The sequence below is a fragment of the Tribolium castaneum genome, chromosome 9 (assembly GCF_031307605.1).
Source record: "Tribolium castaneum strain GA2 chromosome 9, icTriCast1.1, whole genome shotgun sequence".
Classification (NCBI taxonomy): Eukaryota; Metazoa; Arthropoda; class Insecta; order Coleoptera; family Tenebrionidae; genus Tribolium; species Tribolium castaneum.
The window spans coordinates 10,437,028-10,462,256 of NC_087402.1; the positions used below are offsets into that span (position 1 = coordinate 10,437,028).

Here is a 25,229-nt window from a genome sequence, read left to right on the forward strand (position 1 = left end):
AAATTATTCATAATTGCCCCGAAACGACTACTTTCAGGATTTAACGCGGATTCAAACAACAAAAACTTTGATAATAGATCGGAAAAAGCACTCTCAGGCAAATTTTATTTGGGCAACATTAAAAGCTCGTTAACGCCGACGTAAAAAATTATTCAACTCCGATTTACGACCCGAAAGTGTCAACTCTTCGGCCATTTTTCCTTCCAATTAATTAACTTTAAACCAAAACACCCCCAGGTATTGGAAACCAGGCCCTGAATCAATTAAAACACCCCCGGACCACAATTATGTATCGAGGCCCGACCTAAAGCCAAAACTTTCAACAATCAATCAAAAATTTATCTCAATTTCAGGAAGTTACTTTCTAATTGATTAATCATTCTTTCAAGACGCTTCAGAGACAATTATAAATTTCTTTCTTAATTAAAAATCAACAAAATCAACAAAATCAACAAATCAACAGGTGGCTTTGTCGCCTGAAAAATTAATTTTTCAGCAATTAAGGACGAAATTAATTTTTCTTATTGCAAGTGTTGGAGCTTTCGGGATTATTAAAATTTCAGAGGCAAGCTTAAGGTAGTCTTAACCTATGGCAATAATCGGTGCAATTGATGCAGGATATGGATCGTAGGTCAGGATAAATCGTCTTGTGAATGAAAGCGCTGGCGTCGCTCGGTCTGCTCTTGAAAGCTCAAGCGTTTCAGTATTCGTTACGTTTTCAGACGGCTATCTTGAAACTGTTGCTTGGATTTGATCGCGCGCGCTTTTATGACCGTTTAAAAGTTACCCAATAAAAGAAAAAACGGCGTTTCCAACTAAAACGACCCCAGACACCTTCGAGGTGATCGAGGTGAGATATTTCCAATTTCGCACCAAATTGAAAACATTGTTATTTAAATTTGCTTTCTCTCCTGAAACAAACGTCAAATTTTTTGTCAAGTGAGCAAAGCTGAAAAATAAATTACACCGGTCATAAATATTCAAAAGGTTAAAGTTTGATTTATTTCAGACAATGAATTAACTGAAATCATGAAATTCAAATCATGAGCTAAAAAAACCTGAATCGTTATTATTGCGTAACATTTTTTTCCAAACTCAAATGATTAGCAGTGATTCATGAAATAATTTCAATGTGAATATAGTTATTTTGAATGCAAATTAATTTAGTTGGTTTTAGTTGAAACGAATCTAATTTGTCTGAAAAAGTCTGAAAGCTCATCTAAACTTAAAATTCGTTTTGTGTCGTTCGGGAGTTATAAAATAAACTTATTTTCGGCGTTTAATTGGTTTAATTAAAGTAGTATTTGTATGGCGGTGATGATAAAAAAACTTTCCTCGTTAGTTGAGCTAAAATTTCAGTTTTCGCTGCACCATTAGTGTCTCGAATTGAACAAGACAGCTCGAAATGTACAAACTTTTAATACTTTTGAGGAAACAACGACAACTATAATTCTGTATCCGAAAATCGTTTTTTGCCGAATTAATTTCCGGTCGAGAATTTTTCCATTTCGCGTAAATTTCGTATGTGAATAGTGCTTTGTGTCAATCTCACGCCTCGATGTTTTAAAGTACACCTTTCACGCTTGCATAATAGCATTCGGTGCATGAAAGCACTTCTTTGTCACCGCCAGTGTCGTGTTTTACGATTCCGAGCACCGGAAAACCTCAAATAACACTAAAGTCGGGATTAATTAACTGTGAAAAAAATATGGAAAGTGTCAGTGGCAGATTTTTCATTCGAGAAAAACGTTCCGTCAAATTTTTCACAGTCTCGAGCATCGATCATTAGATCGTCTGGACTTCTTTTCAATGATCGGCCGTCATTTCTGGACGATTTTATCAGTGCGATTGGTCGCTTCCACTTCGCTTACTACTTCGTTTAATTAATTGGCCTCTAATTGTGAATTAGGGACGTAATGAATTTCGTTTTTCCGAGACATGGCAATTAAGTGAGAGCCCACGGTTGGCCGAAAATTTTTTCCCGACGACTATCGATGGTGTATTACTGTTGAATTTCATTTCCAAAGAGAAAGGATTTAATTAAGTTTAATGCCTAAGGCGAGACGGGGCGCTTGAGAATCTTTAAATCAATGGGAGGCAGTCGCTAATGGTCGCACGAGATGTCTACTTTCGTTATTTGCCACGGTAATTATCTTATCAAGCGTTATTTTGTCTAAAGAATTTGCACGAAAATTTGAGGAATTGCAGCCAAGAGGAAACATTTTAAATACGCTCATTTTTCAACGCACGATAAGCACACTCAAACGGAAAAATTAAATTAAATATTTTATCAAAGGACGACCACGTAAAATAACAACCCCGAGGCTTTAATTAAGAAAAAATAATTACTGTTTTTCTCTCTGAAATTAACGACTAAGGCTTGTCAAAAAAGCGGCTACGATGACTCAATAAATTAATGTATTTTTTGTTACTCGTGTTCTCGTGGCTAAAATTATTCGGAAAAGTTAAAAATATGTTCACATTCACTTTATTTGTCCGTAACTCAATAACCGAAAAATATGTGTTTTGAATAACAATGAGGTTTTCAGTAAACCGCTGAAATATTTGTGAACTAGCACAGATTAAAATTTCAGTCTTTTGGTTGCGCCCTGATTTGTCACTTGTCGTCTTTTTCATTCCGCTCCACCTCAACTTCTTCAGTAAAAGTTTAAAATTACTTTTCCTCTTTTCAGAATTCAGTACACTCATCCTGCCATTTCAGATCGTTTGTTCGCACGCCCCGATTTTTCGAAAATATATTAATTTAAATTTAAAATTAAACCTCAACAAAAGCGACCTGTTTTTTCCATTTTCAGGCCTCGGTTTTCTAAAACGTTTATCATTTACACTCCTCGTCTAGCCTTCAGCGACTTGTTTGTAGAGCCGAAAGTAAATTTCCTCGACCAAAAAAATTGCTTTTCATTCCTGATCCGAGCGATTTGTCGTCGGACTGAAAATAATTATTTTTTTCCACTCATCCCTTCACCCGAAAAAAACACCTGTTCCAGAATGTAACAATGGACTGGGCTGAAAACTCCACCCTCTGGAACATTTCACAAACTTTATTGAACGAAGTGACGACACCGGAAACCGCAACGAAAACCGGAAGTGTGCCACAATGGTACGAAACGGGCAGACTTACCATCCCCCTATACGCCGTTATCTTTATGTTGGCAGTCATCGGAAACACCCTCGTTATACTCACCTTGGTAAGAAATTTGAATTTTACAGCTCGAGTTTTTTTCAGACAAAGCTAATTCGATGATTCATTCCCTTATCAAGGCAGGAAAAAAGCGGCGCAATTGTGCTGCTACGATACCACAAACAATAAATTACCACCTAATCAATACCGGGTGTCAGGCCCTAAAAATTTTTCCCAAAATATTGATTCGGGTCATGTCAGGGAATTAATTAAAGCTCTCTCTGCACAGGTGAAGAACCAAAGGATGAGAACGATAACAAACTTGTTCCTCCTCAACTTGGCCGTTTCGGATCTTCTCCTAGGCGTCCTTTGCATACCTTTCACGTTAATAGGGACCCTATTGAGACACTTCGTTTTCGGCGAGGTCATGTGCAAGCTTCTGCCCTTCCTCCAAGGTAATGTACGGCCGTATTTTACGAGATACGGATGATTTAGCGACATTGTTGTTATTACCGGTAGAAAAGGGAAACAGATAGGTGAAATTTATACCTTTTTACCTTTTATTTCAATTCAGGGGAGTCGGATTCGAGAAACGTTTCATTCAAATTTGGTGGAGGCGCCGGGCAAAAAACAATTATTTCTGTTTTATCGCATTTAAACGTTAAATACATAAGACTACACCTTTTTTTAACTGTATTTAAAAAACATAAAATTTATTTCAAAAAATATTAGCTGTTATTCAGATTAGTAAACTTCAAAAAGCATTAATGGTGCTATTCTCTAACTTCTGTTACTATGTTATTGCTCTATTACTGTAAAAATTACAACTGTTATTTAGATTCGTATTCCGTAAACTCTGTTACCCTCTGTTAGTAACATTTCTACAGTAACATTCTCTGTTAAATAACAACGGCAAAAATCTCTCCATAAACTAACAATGACAGTAAAAGATCGTGAATTTTTACGTTTGTTTCACCAAATTAACAAGAAATTGCATCAAAAATGTGATAAGTGGATGAAACTAGAAGCTTAGAATCACGCAAACAAGTCTACCTTTGGTTTTTGAAGTAATAGAAAACGAAGAAAGGGAATAAGATCGATCTTAAAAAAAAATCAACTCGTATAATTATCCATAATGTTGCAAAGGTAATCTTTGACAATCCTAAGTGGGAATGAACACAACTTAAAATTCGTCAGGAACCATAATTTGTATAAATAAAAAATTTAACACTGCGTACTCTTCATTTTGGAAACATTATTCTGTAAAATAAAACATAGATTTTTTAATTTGTATTATTTATTTCAAATTAAATTTTTTGCCTTTTAATAGTTATTTCGTTTCTTCCAGATTCTGTTTCTCCCTTTTATTTATTTTGCGTTTTGTATTTGTTTTGGATTTCTTTTCAATAAACAAGAATGTTATTTGCCTTGATCTGCACTTGTCTTCTGCATTCACTTTTTTAACATTTTAGAGAAACTTTTTGCGACACCAAATTCGAAATAATAATTTTATGAAAACTTCTTGACATTTTTGAATAAAATATTTGAATTAAGTAGTAAGCCATACGTTAAAATCGACTTCCATTTTCTCTAAAATTACATTCTTGAACAAATGGGAACTCTGTTACCCTTATTTTAACAGAGAGTGTTAGAGAATCGCAAATTAGACAGCTCTGTTAGGCGGTGTCATAACAGAGCAATGTTGCTAACATTCTATAAACGTAACAGTGTAACAGAGATAGTTAGAAAATACCACCATAAATGTAACTCAGAATCTAATTGTAATTGAGAATAGTAAATTGTATTTAAGAAATCGTGAACTTTAATTCAGATTGCGTAAATTTTAATTACAACTTATTGTTTTTAAAATATAATTTACAATTTCTGAACTACAAAAAATTTTTCTTAAATCAAAGTTACTAATCTGAGATTCTATTGGCATTTTCAGAAATACTCTTAACTAATCTGAATTACAGTAAATTACAGTTGAAATACATATTATTAATCTGAATTTTAATTGACGTAATCTGAAATAAAATTGAAAAAGGTGTAGAGGAATTTTGTTTAGTGAAACACCCTGTAAGTAGTTCTCCTAGGTTAATGGAACTATTAAAATGAGATTATTTTCTTGTTTATGATGTCTCGAGAGATAGAAAGGAGGTTTTTTCAGATTAATGGAAGCGAGTGACGTTCCATTCAATTCCAGAGACGTGGTGTAAGCAACTCGGAAAAAAATAAATGGTGCAAAGAGCTAAAATTAGAAAAGTGGGTTTAGAAAAGTCGCTATTTCTAAGAAATTAAAAGTATCTTGAAAGGCAAAATTCTTGCAGAGCTCGCAATTAAGTAAAGCCGATCCCCGCCGATTTGGGCGTTGAGAGTCGTTAATTTGGCAAGCGAAAGAGTGAAAGTTTTCGATAAGCCGTAAACCCTTCAATTTATAGTTTTGCACACTTCACCTCGCAATAAAATTTATCTTGTATGCGGGTCGAGTCGATCAAGGACTCCGTCTCGCCGCCCACATTTTGATATTTCATTAAAAAAATTAACAAGCCAGAAAAAAGTTTAATTAAAAACGCGACCGGAAGGGTGACAATCGATACATTTGCAGCGTTTTTTATTTGAATTTCAAATGAAATTAAACCAAATACCATATGGCCCATCTGGAGTCGACTCTGCCGGCAATAATCGCAATTTTATTCGAACGATATCATTCTAGCCGTCGTACACATTTACGCCTGCTAAACCGACTAAATCCATAATTTCAGCCAGTTATGGAAGTTTTTTCGTCGGGAAACCTCCTATCTCCCGAAAATTATGGATACAGAAACCACAAAACGGATTTAAGACGAGTCTAATTTGGTTGGGAAGTTTGGAGGCTTTTTGTCGTGGCCTGTTTTACGAGCCATAATAGATCGAAAAGTCTCGGTTTGTTTCGGAACAGGTGGCTCGCTTTTTTCAGCACAAAGAAACTGAAACATTTCGGCCGATGCCATAAAGGATGGATCAAATAACAGTTAGGCGAGCACGAATCGACTGTAATTCACACTCCAGACAATTCCGATTGCTCGTTAGAGGCAACACTTGGAGGCTTTTTTGACCAGAGGGCGAGATTGATGCGAAATTTGAACGGAGACAAACCGAGCTAAACACCGGAAAATTGAGTACTGAACCGAGCTAAGATGCCAAAGATACGGTTCATTAATTTTAATTAATTTTGAATATCACTATTTGGGCAGAAAATGTTTAATTGGAAATTCGGCACCAGTTTCGATAATAATTCATGCTTTGCGCTAATGAGTCACGCAATATTTTCAATTTATTGCCGGATGCTAATGTGAATTGATTGAAACGAGCGTTTTCGCATCGTCAGTCACAGATTAGATGAAACGCAGATAAATACAACCGACTGACATGGTGTTCCATTTAATTAACTTGAAATTTTTGGGAAATTGAAAAAAGCACAGAGATACGAAACTTTGCAATATATTCGTGGGTTATCCGAGAGGAAGAGGCTCATTTTTCCGTTGTCGCCTCTTGTAAATTGAAAAGTGCGGCCATTTTGGTTGTATTCGCCATAAATCCGTGGTGATATTAAAAGCCCATTTTTCAACAATGAAAATAATGGTCCTCATTGTTCGCTTAAATTCCCTCTATTGAAATTCGGTGCACGTATCGTGTTGCTTTTCGCTGGAATTAGAGGAAGATCCTCTGTTTAGTTTCGGAATTGTCGTGGCCGAAGCGTCGGAGCGACTAATGACTGTTGATTCAAATTTGACGGTTGTGAAAATCGTCACTTTTATGGAGTGTGAAACTGGCTGAAATTTATCGTCGACGATGTGCGTGTTGTCTTTAATTAAATCGCGAATTTATTGCGAAACTCACGTGCTTAATCTTACTTTACAGTCGTACCATTCGTGATTAATAGCCTATTATATTCCGATTGAGCACTTCTCGAGTTTACACCTAATCGGGATTACACCCTAATAAAAAAATCAAAATCGTCGGTTTGGCAATTAGTCTGAAAGCGCCTTAACGCCTTCATAATCTAAATAAATCGGCCTGTAAACAGAAAAAAGATAAACAGATTAGCCGTTTCAACAACGCGAAAAAACGATGCTTTATCAAAAGAATAAATGAACGAAAGAAAAACCGACATTCCCCAGGAATTAGCTCGAGTTTATAAAAGTGCTTTAATAGGCGTAAAGTTTGCAAGAATAAAACAAGAACGCGCAATATTCCCTGATAAAACATGATCCTTTCAAATTAAAACTTTCATTATTTATTGCAACCCGAATTTTCTTACGACTGAAACGCGAATATCCGATTCAAACTTCAGAGCAGTCGTAAACACTTGTAACCAAAACTAACCTTTATATTGTTGAGTCTACAGCCTACGGATATCTAAAGCTTAGGAACGACATACAAGTAAAACGTTCCCGTCCTCAGTAGTTCCGTGGATGTCGCCAGAGATCGCATTACTATCAAGTTATCTAAAAAATTGTTGTTATTGTACGTATAACAGTTAGCCTAAGGCAAACAAAAAAATACAGGCAGATTAATTATTAACTTCTCAATAGTAAGAAATAAAACATAATGCAAACATCTTTAATAAAATTAAAAAAAATTCAAACCCTGCCCCACATTTTTTAAAACCCTGCTTATACGGTTACAGATCGGAGAAAAATGTTAAGAAGAAAATTATAGAGAATTAAATTTCCTATAAAAAAATCTGCGACACCTTATTTCAATCTTCAACTATTTAGGCCCCAAAGTCGTCCAAAGACGCTCAAGCGACGGATTTGTTTCATTTTACAGGTGGTCAAGTAACAGAAAGCTACTTTATAGCTAATCCGTTGAAGATATAAATGTGGTGTCACAGACATTTTTATAGAAAATTTAATCCTCTACAACCTTGTCCCTTACATTTTTTTGTATCCTCAACCGTATTTGCTGCGTTTGTAAAAATATCAGAAAATTTTAGGCAATAATTTTCCGTGCACCGTCGCATATTTATCAAAATGCTGCATAAACGGTTGAAGATACAAAATAAGTGTGAAGAACAAAGTTGTAAAAAACTAAATTTCCTAAAAAAAATCCGTGACACTGTATTTCTATCTTCAGCGGTTTAGGTATGAACAGTGTCGGAACTAGCTCCTAATTTTTGGGTAGACACATAGGTGGGCCAAAAAAATTTTTGTTGGGCAGATAACACCTAATATCAGTAATAAATGGTCTAATCTTTTTCTCTTAAGGACACTGTCTAGATTTCAAAAAATGATATCTAAATTAAAAAAAAATCTGCAGTCGCATGAAAAATAATATCAAATGCGTTTTCTATGATACTATTTATTTTATCGTTTAGAGTTTTGTATCTTTCAGTAAAAATTCTCACGCTTAGAAACGATTAATCTCAAAATGCGTACTTACATCCCTAACTTTTTTTGAGCAGTTTAGTTTTGGACTCAACATTTTAATATATTTGTACCTATAGATTAAATCGCTTATAATACTATTAATTTTCAGTTTGTAGTAGATGTATTTAAAACTATCTGGTTAAATTGTTAATAAATATTAAACAATAAGTTAGATTAGATTATAATTACTCACAATGAAACAAAACTCCTCAATTTTGATTAGAAGAATGAAATTAAACGTTCTAGAAGTTTATAAATACTTTGCTATTTTTGATTCAGTGCTACTTTAGTTAGAACCAAACCAAAAATTAAGTCTTTCGTTTGTCATTGAGTTACAAAAAAATGCAGATAGTTTTTGTAATTTAATTCGAATCTGAATCTGATTAAAAATCCTTTTAATTGGTTTCAATAAAAACCAGTAAGTTTTCAGATTTTTTAGGTGGGCATTGGACCACCCAGGCCCACCCCTAATTCAGCCACTGGGTATGAATTAAGTTTCTGTTACTTGACCACCGGTAAAACGAAACGAACCCGTTGCTTGAGCGTTGAAATATAGTCTCGCGGGCTTTTTAGAAGAAATTTAATTCTGTACAGCTTTCTTCTTAGGATTTTTTTGTATCAGGACGAAGCACTAATTTTATATTTTAAATAATTCTTTTCTCATGTTTCTTGTAAAAATTGGAGCCGTGAGTTTTTCTCAGTCAGTTAAAAATGCAAAGCTCAACATTTCTGCTTTTTTTTTAAATACTAATTAGTGAATGGGTTGTAATCAAATTAATTTTAAAAGATTTGGCACCCTCATTCTACTCTACCTACTAATTATTTTGGTTTAGAAAATCCTGCAATTTTGTATCTCGTTTCGTCTTCTAAGTTATAGTCCTCCGTAGTTGAGTCTTCAATTTTCTCTAATTTATTGTTACGAACAAACAAAGAAATCAATAAATAAAAAAATTACATACCCAATCTCGGCCCAGATCAACATCAATTTCAATATGAATATTTTAGTCTAAGAAAACACTGCATCTATATCGTACAAAATATGTACATACGAAATATTTATTTTTCATTTCCATAAGCGTATAAGACATAAAACAGCGTCCCTGGAGTAAATGGGGCTATTTTAAATAATCCCCACCCTTAATATTTTTAAGCGATAAACTCCAGATATTATATTTTTCGAAGAAAATGTGCTAGTCGGCAAGTTATCAACTTCCTTCCTTCGATATAAACACATATTGCGATTTATTTTTCTCGTTTACAACTAGACGTCGTTATTTATACGCTACAAGAGATGTAAGCGTCACTTTTTGATACAGCAAACGTCAGATTATCTGTCTGTGAAATAAAAATTTATGTTTCTGTGTGACTAAAGCATGTTTATCTTCACGTTGCACATTTTTATACAAAATCGGTTCCCATACGAGTCGTCGATACAAAGTGACAGCGCCATCTCTCCTCGATGTGTATTTTATACTCTAATAAAATTTTGATTATGGTTGTAAAGCGTGCATTGTAACATCGGTGATAAATCTGGAATTGGTCATTATAATTACGTTCAAGTGCTTGATTCGCACGAAAGGTTTCATTAAAAACGGAGAGATCAAGAGAGCAATCCATTTCGAAGCTTGGCTTTAATTTATTCAGCGTACGTCCGAAATTAAGCTGCGATTTCGGCATTGTCTTGAGAAGTGTATCTCAATAATGGAGCAGTTGAGTTCGCGCCGAATATTATAAACAATTTCGGTGAAAATAGCTCCAATCCAATCAGCAATTAACCCGGTGCTTTTTAATTAAATCCAGACGTCATCGTCTCTTTTTTAAAACTTTCTTATCTGATTTACACTAATGACACATTGAATTTTTTGCCCTTAATCGGGTCAAGCTGTATTGTGGAGGGTCGCTTTGATTTAGTCGACGTCCTGCGTAATCCTTTATCCTTGTCCGAGTGAATACAGCATAATTTACTTGTAAATAGGCGGACAAGTCCTTGCTAAGACCTTGCATACCAATTATGACTAAATTTTTTGCGAATTCGTGAAAGCACAGATGCGGCCGTCAAACGCCAGCTTGGAACTTTTCCCGGTTTTAAAATGGAATAAATTTCGCTTTATGTAAAACAAAATGACATCCACTATCTATTTATTAAAGAGGTACAAAGGAAAAAAGCCGAGGATACTTGTGTCGGGATTATTATCCTTTGAACTCGGCGCGATCAGAATTCAACGATATCGAAAAAGCATTATTCTTTAGCAAGTCAAATCTATTTATGACGTCTACTCGTCTGCACCCCCTTTTTAAAGTGATTGGCAATTTCGTGTCTGACGCAAAACAAACCTGATTAATGCGAAATCCACTCCTCGTTACATTCAAGATTAATAGTGCGGGAAGAGTGCAATTGCACGACCGAGTGCAATCCTCAAACCGAGACTTTAATCGGATTTGTCTCGAGTGAACCGTTGCAACTCTCTAAGCGCACGTCCTTACACACTCACGGTGCATTAATGTGCGGAAATATTTACAAGTGGCGCCATCTCACGGCTTAACTTTTGTTAAGGGCAGGATTATGTTATTAGAGCGAGTCGATCGATAATTAAATCCCGGAGGTAGATTTGATTAATAATCGCATGGCAACTTGTGTAAAGTTTTAATAGTACATACCCGCAAATCCAGCAAAGAGCATACATTAGCGAAATTCGCTTATTGCGAAGGTTATGTATAATGTAATATAATTAAGCAGGGGATGAAAGTTATTTACTGTCTCCGACATAATGATACATAATGGAAATTACTCATAATCACTCAAAGTGGGCTATTATTCAACGAAATTACGTCCTCGTCCCGTCAATAAATTTAAACCGAGGGATAAATTTTTTGGGCCCGTTTGAAGTGAGCAACGAACTAAACTTGTGCACTAAATAAGGCACCCATTAAAAATGTTTATGAGGGAACGGAATATCACCGAAATAATAATAATAATAACAATAGAATTTTAGAGAGTGAAGCGTGAAGCTATTCAACTTAACCTTTATAAAAATACATAGTCTATAATTAAAATTAATAATCTAGAAACAAAAGCAAAAATTAACCAAAACTATAATCACTAATAACTTATTTCGAAAATTTCTTATTGTGGTTATTAGCTGCTTTAAAACAGTAAAAACACCAACATTGCATTTTACCAAATAATTTTTTTTAATAAGTTTACTAAAATTATGGATAAAATAGTTATTAATGATAAGATCCCTCATTGAAAGTATAAAATACATTAGCTATTATTTTCCTGAAGTGCATGAATAATTATTATAAGAGCTAATTTTGAGAGAAAATGCGACGTTGGCGCTTTTATAGATTTGAAACAACTATATTATTATTAAAAAGATCAAAATTGCAATTGTAAACTTTAACAGAATCAAAAGTAAAAGATCTAAAATATGTAGATGTACGAAACCTAGATAAAAACAATTGTGTTGTTTTACGAAGGGTAATAGGAGCTATGTGGGATAATAGGAGCTATTTGTCGATCATGAAACTTATTTCAAAGATAATTGGATTTAGATTTAAAAAAAAGACGAAGTAAAAACATTGTGGGGTGGTACTTGTGAACATGCTGTTTACTTAGGCAATTTAATTCTGAAATATACTTAGAGACGTGATTAAATTTTTAAACCACAGAAAAACCTGCAACAATTATTTTGACTCTTCAGCAAACTGTATTTATCAACAATATCTAGACAAGGATTGTGTATTATACCGGGTGCTCAAAAACCAACGCACCAACTCAATAGTTTGTGGTAGAAAATTGCTTAGATACAAAGATAAAAATAGTTAAAAAAAATATATTAAAGTTATTGATAAATTACGAATTTTAAGTAAATGATATGTGCAATGTTCTCTAGCAGTCGTAATTTAATTAACAATAAAAGTAAATTATTTTTGAATCGGTTTCTAGAAAATTATTCCCAACGTTGGCACATCTAAAAATTGTGATTTTTTTGATAAATTTTCCATTTTTTAAACTCAAAAAAATTATAAAGTCTAATAGTAAATTTAAAAATATTTATCGTTTTGTTAGTGGACGTTTACTTTGAGAAAAACATAAAAACATTAAACAATAATGAAAATTGAAGAAAATAAGTTTGTAGTTCCAGATTTTTTAAAATATGACTTTAGGAATTTTTTCAAGATTCTTCCTATAATCTAGACATGCTTTGCAACAACATCTCACTAAGTTAGTGCACCAATTTTTGAACAGCCTCTATAGCAGTTATCGATAAAAAAGATTAGTAGGAGATAACGGAATCAATTGTAAAAATATTTATTTATTAGTGATTACTATTATTAAACAAGATGTGTAAAAATATATGTACATTCCATGATGCTTCTAGAATACAAGTGAATAGTCAACTTTCGTAGAATTAATTTTTTAATAAAAAATTATAACCATTCTAAGTGTCAGCCGTTACTATTGACACCGCACAGTCAATGGATGTGTGCTTGTAAACATCGGCCAAAAAAGGTCTAAAGATATTTAAGGTTTTTAAGTAATTGTTATAGTATTATTTATTATAAACTTTATGAGATTTATAAACTTAACAAAATAATGAAAATAATAATAATAATTCTTAGTTAGAGCCCATTTTAAACAAATTTTAGTCCTATAAACAATTATGTAAGACAAATAATGCAATGTTATTAGCACAAAAACTGTACGCCCTACACCTAAGTCAATCTTTTTTGCTTTGATGGAAAGGTCCACAAGATACTGGACAGATACCATATTCATCCTCGGAGGACTATTTTAACTCTTCAGTTACAATTTTAGCCTACTTTGCTTTTTTTAGCGTTTGTCTTTTCCTTGATTGTCTTTCTCCATTTCTCAATTCCTTTATTTTGTAGAAGGTTTTTCTTGGCACAACCTACCTTTCTATTTTTGTAACTTTTCTCCAAAATGTTTTTTTTTGGCATGTCTGTAACCAATGGCTGTTTTTCCATTTTGTTTTCTCGTGGTTTTTCGTTAAGTAAAATCTGCCTTAGGTCGAAAAAGTTCTTTGTAACAGTGTTACAAACTTCACCTTGAGAAATTTTACATTCGACACCAGCAGCTCTTTGACCCTTTGCGCGAAAAAAATTCCACTTCACCTCAAATTTAAAGTAAACAAACTGCGACGAATTATACCTAAAATGCCTTATTCCGGCCAAATAATAATAACGCTTTCATAAAAATAAAGACATAATTACAAACCTAACGAAAGTAAATTTTAAATGACAAAGCACACCTCCTCCATCATAGATAAATATGTTAAAAGTTGTAAAATTCAAGTTTCGCAAATAACTACTTTATAATAACCGACAAGCAGTAGTTTGTCGAATGTTACATTTAATACCGGTCTCCCCTGGTTTCAATAAGTTTCCCAGTTTCAACAAGTTTTTGCTATGTTTGAAACTTAAGATGAGATAGTTTGAAAATACTAACTAAAATGAACTAAAAACTTAAAAACAGTTGGACAAAAAAATTTCAACAGTTTTGCACCCTAATTACCAATTGCATTAGATTTTAATCAATGTCTGAGACATCTCCATAAGTTGTGAATCTTAACGAAAAAATACTTTTTGTTTTGAATTTCTTATCCATAATTTTATTTACTGGCTGTACAATAATTACTACGAGGTAATTATTCTTTTATATTTAATAAAAAAATAGTCATTTATTTCATTTGATGTGAAAGCAGAGAAATCAGATTTTTTTGTTATTTTTTATTTTTATTTTCATATATTTATTTATATATTTTTTTCTAATTTCCTATAAATGTTGTCTGTTGGCTTCATTTGTCCTGGCATACCGAAGAAATTATAGCAGCTACAACAAAATTCAGCCAAATGGTTGGAGGGCGCATGGCCGCCCGTTCGGACCCACTAAACTTGTTCCAAGGGCCTCAAAAGGCCCTTTAAATCAGTCTATTCGCTATATCCACATCCTGGATTACCCACAATCTCCCTTTTTGCTATTATTATCGTAACACTACACGCATAAACGCTTTACATCGCAATTCCGTGTGAATTACGAGCTTAATTACCCGAATCCTCCAAGAAACACTCTGACGTCCATAAAGTCTAATTCGCGTTGCAATCCTGTTTTTCCCAACTCGGACTCCCTTTAATAATTCATGTCCTGTCCGGCATCGCTGTGATTACATTTTTCGAATGCATACTAGAGGGGCGGCACAAGCAATTAAATACGAAAAATCCTTTCAAAGTGATAGATGGGCCGAGCACGTGGCCAGAATCGTCCAAAAATCACCGAATTGAAAGACTTAGCCTGCGACCCTTCCATTCATCCTTTTTTCCTTCGAGAGATATGTGGACGGGCTCTAGCAAATTTGTTGAAGCGCTTAAGCCACCCCCACAAAATATATTAGTCAATTTGGCAGTTTTTCCCCTTCGTAATCACAATAAGTCTACTCACTTCATTCAGCTGCTCTTTTACGTGACCGCGAGGTGTTTCGTTTAGCGCCACCTATCGCATTTTTGCCTTGGACAGATGTCGACCGCCTGACGCGGGTTAGGTCCTGAAGGAAATCAGGTCCTTGCATAATTAGGATTGATTCAACCGAAAATATATTCAAATGGAGTTTGCGACGCGACGAATCGAATTAAAATATCGATAGTTCAGTGCGGTTTTTCCCCGTCACGTATTCTTCTAACGAGTAACAAATTGAATGCAGTGCCGACGTGAACTCTAACAGATATTGATGGCTCTGTCGGAATGCAAGGTGCAGCGAAACTCAGTCAAAGTCACGTTTTTTCCCTTCCTCCCTGTGTGAATAACGAATCTGTTTCAAACAAAGTTATTGTGTATTTACTCGCAAAGGAAGTTACGAATCGGTCGGATGCCTTGTGGGCTTGGAAGTTCGTTCGATCGAACTGTTTCGGGATTATTTTTCATGCGATTGCTTCTTTCAACACTGATTTGTGGGCTGTAATCAGCTTTGGTCGGTGTTTGGACCAGACAAAGATCAAGAGAATTTTCTATTATGCATCAAAGACGCGCTTTTTACGATCGATCCCGGATCTGGACTTAATCCCTCAGACAGGCGCGCATCCACCATTTTTATACAGGGTCGCTAAAAGTATGGAGACAGTTAAATATTATAAAAAGTATTCACCAAAACTTAGTGGACTTGAGTATACTCGTGTACTCGTAAGAGTATATAAATCCTATCGTTTCAGTTGTTTATCGAATTTCTATCTCTATTTGTTCTGAGGATAATGGCTTGACTTTTTTAAATACCAAAAAGATTCAAATTTAGTATTTGAAATGTTTTAAAAGTAGCATTTTTTCTGAGTTCTATGGTGTAACACATTATTTTAATCAAAATTAAAAAATATACAGGGTGTTACGTCTAAAATCGCTATGAAGTTTCTTATTTTAAATGGAAAGCTATATTTATCATTGCGTTTTTGGATAATTTCAGTTATTTTAATAAAGTTTTTATCAGCTTTCCCCATGCCTAAGTTTAACCGTTTTTGAAATGTTTGAGATTTTTTGAAAATTTTTGCATTTACACCTGTCACTTAAAAAATCGGCAACTCGCTTAGTTTTAAAAATTTCGAGATCATATTTGGAGAATTAAAAAATATGAGCTATATCTATGCTTGAGTGTGTTCAAACTTTAAAATAAAGATAATAAATCCAAAAATTTTAAGGCTAAGTTTAGACGATTTCAAATACTCATAACTTAATTTTTTTAAACGGGATGTCCCAATTTTTATTTTACTAGATAGAGAACAATTTTGGTCTGCATCCATTTGTATTAGTATTTCCAGTACCTATCTGTAATGATTTCAAAGTTATGTTGTTTTTTTTGTCATTGTAGGAAATTTCTTACTAACCAGAGCTATTTTTGCATAGTTTGTCATAAAAATATTTATGATTAAACTTAAACGATAAACTCTGTTCAAAATTGTGTTATTCATGCCCTAAAAACAAAATAAATTTAATTGAATGTTGATTTAAAAACCTTAATTTCTCACATTTTTTCATACCATGGCAAAGTATGAGAATAATAGACCTATGGTTAATGCATTTCTCAATCCCAACAAAAAGTTATTGTAACTTGAAAACTATTAAACATAAGTATAGAGAATGTTAATACAGATTGATGCAGAATTAAATTTTCTACCATTTAGTAAAATAAAACTTTTGGCATTTCATTTGAAAAAAATTAGTTATGGGTGCTTAAAGTTCTGCAAACTTAACTTAAAAAATTTGGAATTTGGAAGTTTTTTTAGAAATTTGAAAACGCCAAAATAAATATATAGGCTCCCTCTCTCAAATAAGCTGAAAAATATTTCCAAATCTTCAAAAATGGCAAAGTTATCGATTTTTAAATTGGAAGGTGCAAATCTAAAAAAAATTAAAAACCATAAATATTTCGTAAACGGCTAAATTTAGGTATAGGGAGAGCTTATAAAAACTACCTCAAAATAACTCTAGTAATTCAAAAACGCATTCAAAAATATAGCTTTCCATTTAAAATAAAGAAGTTGATAGCGACTTGCGTTATAACCGGAAGTGCTGCCCTTTTAACAATATTTTCATTAAGCAAGACCTAAAGATTATGATTGTACACAAATTTTCAGATGACAATCATTATTAGAACTCCAAATACTTCTAATGTAGAGTTTAGACAGAACAGCCTGTATATTGAACTAATAAAAGTTTGAAATATTTTGTTTGGCTTGGAAATGTTGTCTTTATCTTTCGTTAGCTCCTTGCCGCTAGAACTTTGACAACAAAATAATTAAAAGCAAACGTAGTTGTTAAAGTAAGACTTTTAACTGAAAAAGACCACAATTTATTAAAAAAAGCTTAAACACAAAATACTGTTTTTTTGCCAAAGAAGATATTCAAAATGATTTCTATTGACTTCTTGGCTTTCTGTCGCCATAACCAACCATCATAAAAATTTCCATAAGCTTTATTTCATGTAGCACCGATAATCTATTATTGGACACAAGTTTACTTTTTGCCTAATACACAAGTGATCGTTAGTACTATCTTAGTTTTAGTTTTTCAGAAATTCAGTACTAAATTTTTGAATTTTTATTTATCTTCTAATAAAAATAAAAGAGGGTATATGTTACAAAAAATTTTCATAGAAAAATCCTCTTTTAAAAATTATTAAATTTGCTCCTTCGTATCATTAAAAAATCAAGTTAACATTTTATTTTCAAAATAAATGATGGTGGAAAGTTGAAAAACATCTGAGATGATACAGTTTCAACGCTGTTAACTGTTCCCCAAAATTCAAGCTGCTCTGTTAAACCGTTCTAAAAATATTTAGTCCTTACTTTTTAGCGACCCTGTATAACGTAAACGAGGATTAAATCGCTTCTGGTCGAGTGGAAAGACAGCGTCTTAGTTTCACATGCAAATAAAATCTAATGGAAGGTCCGGAGAGACGCTAAACTAAGATTGTTGTCCTTAATGGCGCAACATTTGCCTTTAATGGGACACAATTGACTCGTCTAGCCTCCTCGTATCAATTTTTTACAACAAGGTGGTGTAAGGGATTTTGCCGCCAAAGAACTTTAAAGTGCACTTTATAGCTTTTGACAGAGATTGATGTGAGCAAGGGCTCCAAATCGTGTTACATTTCCCCTAATTTGATCTTTGAGAGGTGGCAACAGGTTAAAACTTTGAGGATTGAGTCTGAGTCCTTGTCAAAAATTAGCCATTCCGTCGATTCGGGAGTCCATTATCCGTCGTCTGTATAAAATAAAGACGTCGTTTTTGCCCCTAAATGGTTGACATAACTCATGTGGCGCAGGTTGAGGCGTAAAACAAGCGTTTTAACTGAGGCCCGATTTGCATAAATCCGTGCGGAGATGGCGAAAGCAAACACGAAATCCCGTATCAAGTTTTTGTATGCATAAATTGCAGATTACACTTGAGTCAACATCGTGAAAAAATTCCTGTGTACTTTCCAGGTTTTATTAAGGCGTTTCGTCGAGCGGAACTAGTTTCCCGAAGAAGCCGTACATCAATCATTTCGGCAATAATTTACATGTTCTGCTGTTGTAAATGACGAGCTATTAGAATTTCACAGAGTTGGAAGGTAATTTCAGCAAAGCGCCCTAACACAGGAAATTCCTCTCTGTCTCGTAAAAGATAAAGTACGGCGAGAGTATTTTATTTTGATATATGACACGTGACCACCGACCCGCCAAAATACACTTGCGAGTGTCAACTCTCGGATTAGGTTTTTTTCAAAAAGGGCTTGAGATAGATTAGAGTGTCACGTACAGGGAATTTATGGGCTGCGTGTCATCGGACGTGACTAATTAACCAACATGGGATGAAAAGATCCGTGCCTAATAAAATGGTGATCATCAATATTACCACCGTTTTAATTATGATTGAGGAAGGTCGAATGGTAATTAAAGTGATTGGAGGGAAAACAATGAAACCTCCTCGGGGAAATAATCAACGGATTTGAAAGGGTTCATTCATCATCGATTTGCCGCAAAATCGCTTAATAATACTCGGCTTATTAATCATTTGAACTATTTTGTCCCAACATCTGATATAAATCGTGCGCAACATGAAAAGAAAGACGTGGAAAAATGGCCGAGGATCACTTTATATTTATATATCGCAAAAAATTTCTAAGGAAATTGGGTGGATGCGCCGGGACTTGGACCACGTCCAAACACAAATTAATTTGGCTTCTTATTCAATCGCAAAACCTGTTGCAATTCACTGATGTAATGATAAATGAATTAGAAGAATCTAACAAGACGCAACTCGCATCAATCTCTGTCGGAAGCCATACACTTTAAAAATTCCCTTTCCATAAACTTTTTAATTCCAGTCGGATATTCGAACAAAAAACTTTCGCAGACTCATCCGTGTTTTTTATTCATAAAAGAATAAATTTTACAGATGCCGGTTCATCAGTTCGTTTCATGCATGAGGAATAATTTTTATTAAATTTTGTTTAGAACTCTTTGAATAAATCGGGCCGGGAAGTTCGGAACTAACAAAAGGATCGAGTTCAAATAAATCTCTCGACTAAATTAAGTCGTGTCTTCATTCGAAATGATTTTTTCGATTTGAAAGCGATTTGGCGCGTTTTCCGCCACCTACCAAATCCCCATTTCGCCACTAAGCCTCCATTAAACCCAAATGCCATCCCATTAAAGACAATAATCAGATTCCGGCTAGTCGGACGTCCCTGCGGACGTCCTATTAAATTTTATTTGCATTCGGAAGTAAGAAAAGCAATTGTCGCTCTATCTCCCGAGAAAATTCAGCGCTCATTATCAAAAATGGTGGAGGCGCCGGGCGACACTTAAAATTTTAAACAGCCATAAAAGATAAGAGAGCTCTAACCGTTGTTTCAGCTTGCTCCGTCAGCGTCGGTGTGTGGACTCTGGTGGCCATTTCCGTCGAGAGGTACTACGCGATTTGTCACCCTTTGAGATCTCTCCGATGGCAAACTATCAGCCACGCTTATAAGCTCATAGTCGGGATATGGATCGGAAGTCTCATTTGCATGGCACCCATCGCCCTTTTGAGTCAACTCAAGCCCACCAAGCAAGGTGAACATAATTAGTTTTGTTGACTAAGCACTTAATAGGCACCGCACCAACAACCATAAATTCCCGCAAGTCCTGATGCTTCTTAATAATAAATCAATAGAAGAACGCCTTCTTTCCAGCCAATTGAACTTTGCAACAAAGCCGCAACTCCAGCACCTACACTTTTTCTAGATTTAACCCGAGATAAATTTTAAATAATTCACCGGATAAGAGAAACTTTAACCAATTTTTAAGTTGGTAATGGAGAAATACTGCCATCGACGATGCAAACTCTTAAAACTCGTCACAAACAATTTTAATCTGATTCCAGGAAATTACAAATGTCGCGAAGATTGGCCGTCACTCGACTACGAAAAAGCCTACAATTTATTCTTAGACGTTGTCCTCCTAGTCATCCCGCTACTGGTTTTAGGAGTCACTTACTCTCTCATAACAAGGACACTTTGCAAGGGAATGAAGACGGAAAGAGCATTGCGCGACCACACAGGTCAGTTTAAAAATTATTTTATAAATATGGGAAAATATTCGAAATACGGATAACAACAAACGAGGCAACGTACAAATAAAACGTCCCAGCAGTTAACTCATTACATCACATTTGTTTAAAAAATGGTCGTACTTAAAGAATGTTAAGACCAAGGTAAACAAAAAAATACAGACTGATAGAGCATTAAATTCTGAAAAAAATAATCATTTACAAATTACGTTCTGTCCAAAATTTTATTCCTATCTTTGCCATTTAGGCCCTAAACATTTTTAAAGATGGGAAGCGACAAATTCGTTTCATTTTACCTGTGATCAAGTATAGGAAACTAATTTACTCGTATACCAAAACCGTTCAAGGTAGTTCAAAGTATAGCAGACTATTTTGTAAGAAATGTAATTCCCTTTAACTTTATCGCTTACACATTTTTGTATTAGAATGCAAATTAATAATAGCTTTTTTGTATAAATGCACACAGAGCTGGGCAAAAGTATGGAATCAAGCGTTTTGAGCCTAAACTACTCGTATGTATCTTTCGAAAAAAAATTAGTACATCATCACATAATTTAAAAGTGTTATCATTTTTCAAAAATAAAATTTGACTAAATTCGTTTTAGTTTTCAAGTTACTAAAAAAATCAATTGGCACGACACTACTACGAGTATGCACTTAGCTATGGTGGTTGTATCTGTACGGCTATGTGTAGCTATTTTTAACAGAAAACGGAGTTTCAACTAAAATAGCGGTTAGTTTACAAAGTACCGAAAAATCTTGGCTAATTTTCTTGAATGATAAAACAGTTGGAGAAGTTTATAAATTTTCTAAAGCATTCTCTGGCTAATATTAAAATCATACTTATTCGCAACACAAAATATCCAACTCTTTAGCTAGTTGACAAACTAACCAACTCGCTGGCTAACTTAGTAAATAAACTGAGATTATGAGATCTTTTAATGTTTTATTACCAGGTCGGGTTTATAAATTAACTGAAACAATGGAAGTTTTATCTCGTTCATAAACCAACTAACTTCCCAACCTTCTGACAATTTGGACTTACTATCATTATAATGAGAAAATGAGAATATAAATTTCTATTCTATCTGTCAAGTAAATTAGCCAGTGACTTTGACTAGTTAACAAACTAGCTGTTATTTCAGTTGAAACTGCATTTTCTGTTAAAATATCCAACAGCTTGGCTAGTTTGTAAACTGGCCAAGTTTACACATTAGTCGTAACATGTACATGTTACATGTACAAGGTCAAACTGGAAAATCGTCAAAATGAGTTAATAATTTATATAAAAAACACTAGTTCAAAAACAAAATGATTGAATTAGAAGTAATTTTTAAAGCATATTCTTTATCAAAAAAAAATTGCCGTGATAGAGTGCCATTTGAAAAAAATATTTTTTTAATAACTCGAAGACTAAAAAGAATTTCCAAAAATTTTTTTCTTAAAAAATGGTCGCATTTTTAAAGTAGGTGATGATGTACAAATAGTTTTTTTTTTCTAAAGAACGTAGTTTAGGCACAAAACGCTTAGTTCCATACTTTGCTCAACTCAGTATACTAAATTTGTACTCTTAATAAAATTTTAACGGTAGTCATGTTTATTTTTACTACCAAAAAAGTCGCATTTGTCGTACTTAGGCGCTCCTGATTTTACTTGAAAAGACATAAGAAATCATCATAAAAAAGTTATAAGGTAATTACGTTTAAAAATTGAAATGTTTTTTTTTAATCTAAAATTTGGATTCCTTTGTTAACTTGTTAGATTTTTCTGTTTTGTTTGTGTGGTTCAATTAAAATTAATAGAAAAAAACTAATTATTAACAAAGTTATACTCTCAGCATGGATTTTGCTTGCATTCCTTCCAGCCGAGTATCATTAGTTAAAATTACTCCTTTTGTGATTCTAATTTGTTAATAATGTTATAGAGAGAACCTGAATTTCTTATAAGTTAATTTCATTTTTTGCCGGAGTTACATACAATTCCATCGGTACTAATGAGATATAAAAAAATTCCTACATTTTTTCTCTACCTCTGGATTGAGAGTAATTCTATAACGTTGTTGAACAATTATTTAGTTTCATTAAGAAATAAATGAAAGTACTACTAATAAATGAAAGAATAAGACAAAAAAAAACACAATTTATTATTATTATTAAAGTAAACGATACGTAATAGTTTATTTTTTTTTTGTATAAGTACAAGTATTCGTACTCTTATTAATATTTTATCTGAAGTCTTTTATTATTATTATCCCACTCCTGACTTTAATTCAATAGAAATACAAAACATATTGTAATGTAATTATATTCAAAACTTGTAATATTTATTGAATCTAAAATTTGGATCATTCCTTAACTTTTTAGTTTTTTCTATGTTTTGTTTGTGTAATTCACTTAAAATTATACATAAAAATTCAGTCTAATTAAAAAAAAACCTAAATTATTGCCACAACAATACTCACAGGATGGAATTCACTTCTAGCATAGTTTTTGCTATGTGGTATTTAAGAAAGCTAACTCCAGTTTTTCAATAAGATTATAGAAGGAATCTAATAATATAAATTTCTTTGAAGTTATTTTCAATTTTCGCTGGTATTAGATACAATTTTCTTGATGCTAATAAGAGTAATAGACTATAAGACACAAAAAGATTCCTGCATTTTCCACATAATTACCTCTAGCTAGATATTAGTTAATTCATTTATATTAATAACATTTTTCCAAGACAGTACGTGGTGTTTATTCGTTGTTACGTCCAAGGCATCGGTAAGTAATTTTTTCGACGCCTTGGACGTAGCAACCAGTAAATCTACTATCTTGACAATTATTTTGACATTATTTAATAAATCTTTAAAAAATGAAAATATCATGCAAAAAACGCCATAAAAACATCACGAACGTTCAGGATTACCGATCTCAGACAATAATAATATAACAATATTGTATTCGATTTGTAAAATCTCCTTATCGTTCTTGCTACTTAATATACAATATCGAATAATTATTTAGTTTTATTAAGAAATATATAACAGTAGTATCTACCTATTCAACGGAAGATTACAGGGTTAAAAAAACACAGCAAATTATAAAAGCAGACTATACTTTTAATTTCCTCTGCAAAAACTGAAATGAAAAAATAAGAGATTTAAATTAAAAACTTAATCATGGTCAAAGAAACAATACAAACATTTTATGGAAAACAATATTTTAAAAAATTATTAGCAATTACCTTTTCTCATAGGTATTTATCAAAACTTGCGAATACGGTTGAAGGTACAAAAAAGTGTAAGAGGTGGAAAAAACTAAATTCCACACAAAAAGTCCCTAACACCATATTTCCATCTTCAACAGTTTAAGTATAAATAAATTTTCCGATACATGACTACCAGCAAAAAGAAACGAATGCGTCGCTTGAGCGTCTTTCAACGTCTTTGGGTCGCACATAAAGACAAGGTCTCGCAGACTTTAATTCTCTACAACTGTCTCTCTAATATTTTTCTTGTAGCTTAAACTGTATTCGCAGCGTTTCAAAAAATATGACAAAGTGTAAATTTTATACTTAAAAAAAATTTCATCAGTTTTTCTCAGCCTATTAGGAATGCAAAGCGCAACATTTCTGTATTTTTTCCCAAGCAATTAGTGAATTGGTTGAATTTAAATTTTCGTTTTCTAAGTTCTAGTAAAATAATAGGGTTAAAAATCCATATTTTTCGATTCCAGTGAACGGCGCTGTGGACGTGTATATCAACCTCCACGGCTCGTCCACCACCAGCCGTTGGAGCAAACGCCACAACCCCAATTGGCGCCAACTGCGCCACAACTGGTCGCAAGAATCCTCCAGTCCGGGCACCGGATCGCAAAAATACACTCCGGGACTCCGGCGAACAAACGCCGAACGCAGTCTTCTCAACAAGAAGCGCGTCATAAAAATGCTCTTCGCCGTAGTTTTGGAGTTTTTCATTTGTTGGACTCCACTCTACGTCATTAATACAATCGTCTTGTTTGACTCTTCCGTTATTTACAACAACATAGGATATAAGGCTATAACTTTCTTTCAGTTGTTGGCGTACTGTTCGAGTTGCTGCAATCCCATAACTTATTGTTTCATGAATTGTGGATTTCGAAAGTCGTTTTTGAATCTCTTCAAGTGTTTGAAAAAGTCGAGGAACTTCGGAGTGACGGGCAGCGAGATTAACATGGAGACGAAATGGACCAATCGGTGCTCGGAAAATGCCGACTTTTGTAGATAATTTGTGTGATTATTTTGAGCAGAATAAACGGAAATTAAAAACATCCGCTTTTTTGTAACAAGACCTTTCGAGACATAAAATATTAATCTTCAGACGCAAAGCACAATCGTTAAGGGAACTGAGAGATTTGAATAACAGTTTTAAATACCGGGCGTTTCAGTGTGGTGTTCTTGTTGAAACTTTATTTGTGTAATTGTAACACCCAGTATACAATTGAACAAGTTTTATAATCACGTACGATTTTCTCGTGGCAAAAAATGGCAAAGCAAAAGCGACTTTTGACTCTTGTGTTCTTAAAGAAAAACAGTATTTATTAGAATATGG

General features: G+C 33.7%; 1 protein-coding gene across 2 annotated transcripts; it reads left to right on the forward strand.

Moving 5' to 3' along the window:
- Window positions 1-698: 698 nt before the first annotated feature.
- On the forward strand, window positions 699-24,948 carry LOC661502 (cholecystokinin receptor). 2 transcript variants are annotated; one of them, XM_967657.4, is made up of 6 exons: window positions 699-850; window positions 3,009-3,209; window positions 3,432-3,597; window positions 19,963-20,160; window positions 20,471-20,647; window positions 24,376-24,948. In XM_967657.4, the coding sequence occupies exons 2-6, from the start codon at window positions 3,018-3,020 to the stop codon at window positions 24,903-24,905; spliced, it is 1,263 nt and encodes a 420-aa protein (XP_972750.1). In that variant the 5' UTR covers window positions 699-850; window positions 3,009-3,017; the 3' UTR covers window positions 24,906-24,948. The 2 variants fall into 2 exon arrangements, with proteins under 2 accessions (XP_972750.1, XP_064214783.1); XM_064358713.1 differs by lacking the exon at window positions 699-850 and having other exon boundaries at window positions 2,932-3,209.
- The last annotated feature ends 281 nt before the right edge of the window (window positions 24,949-25,229 follow it).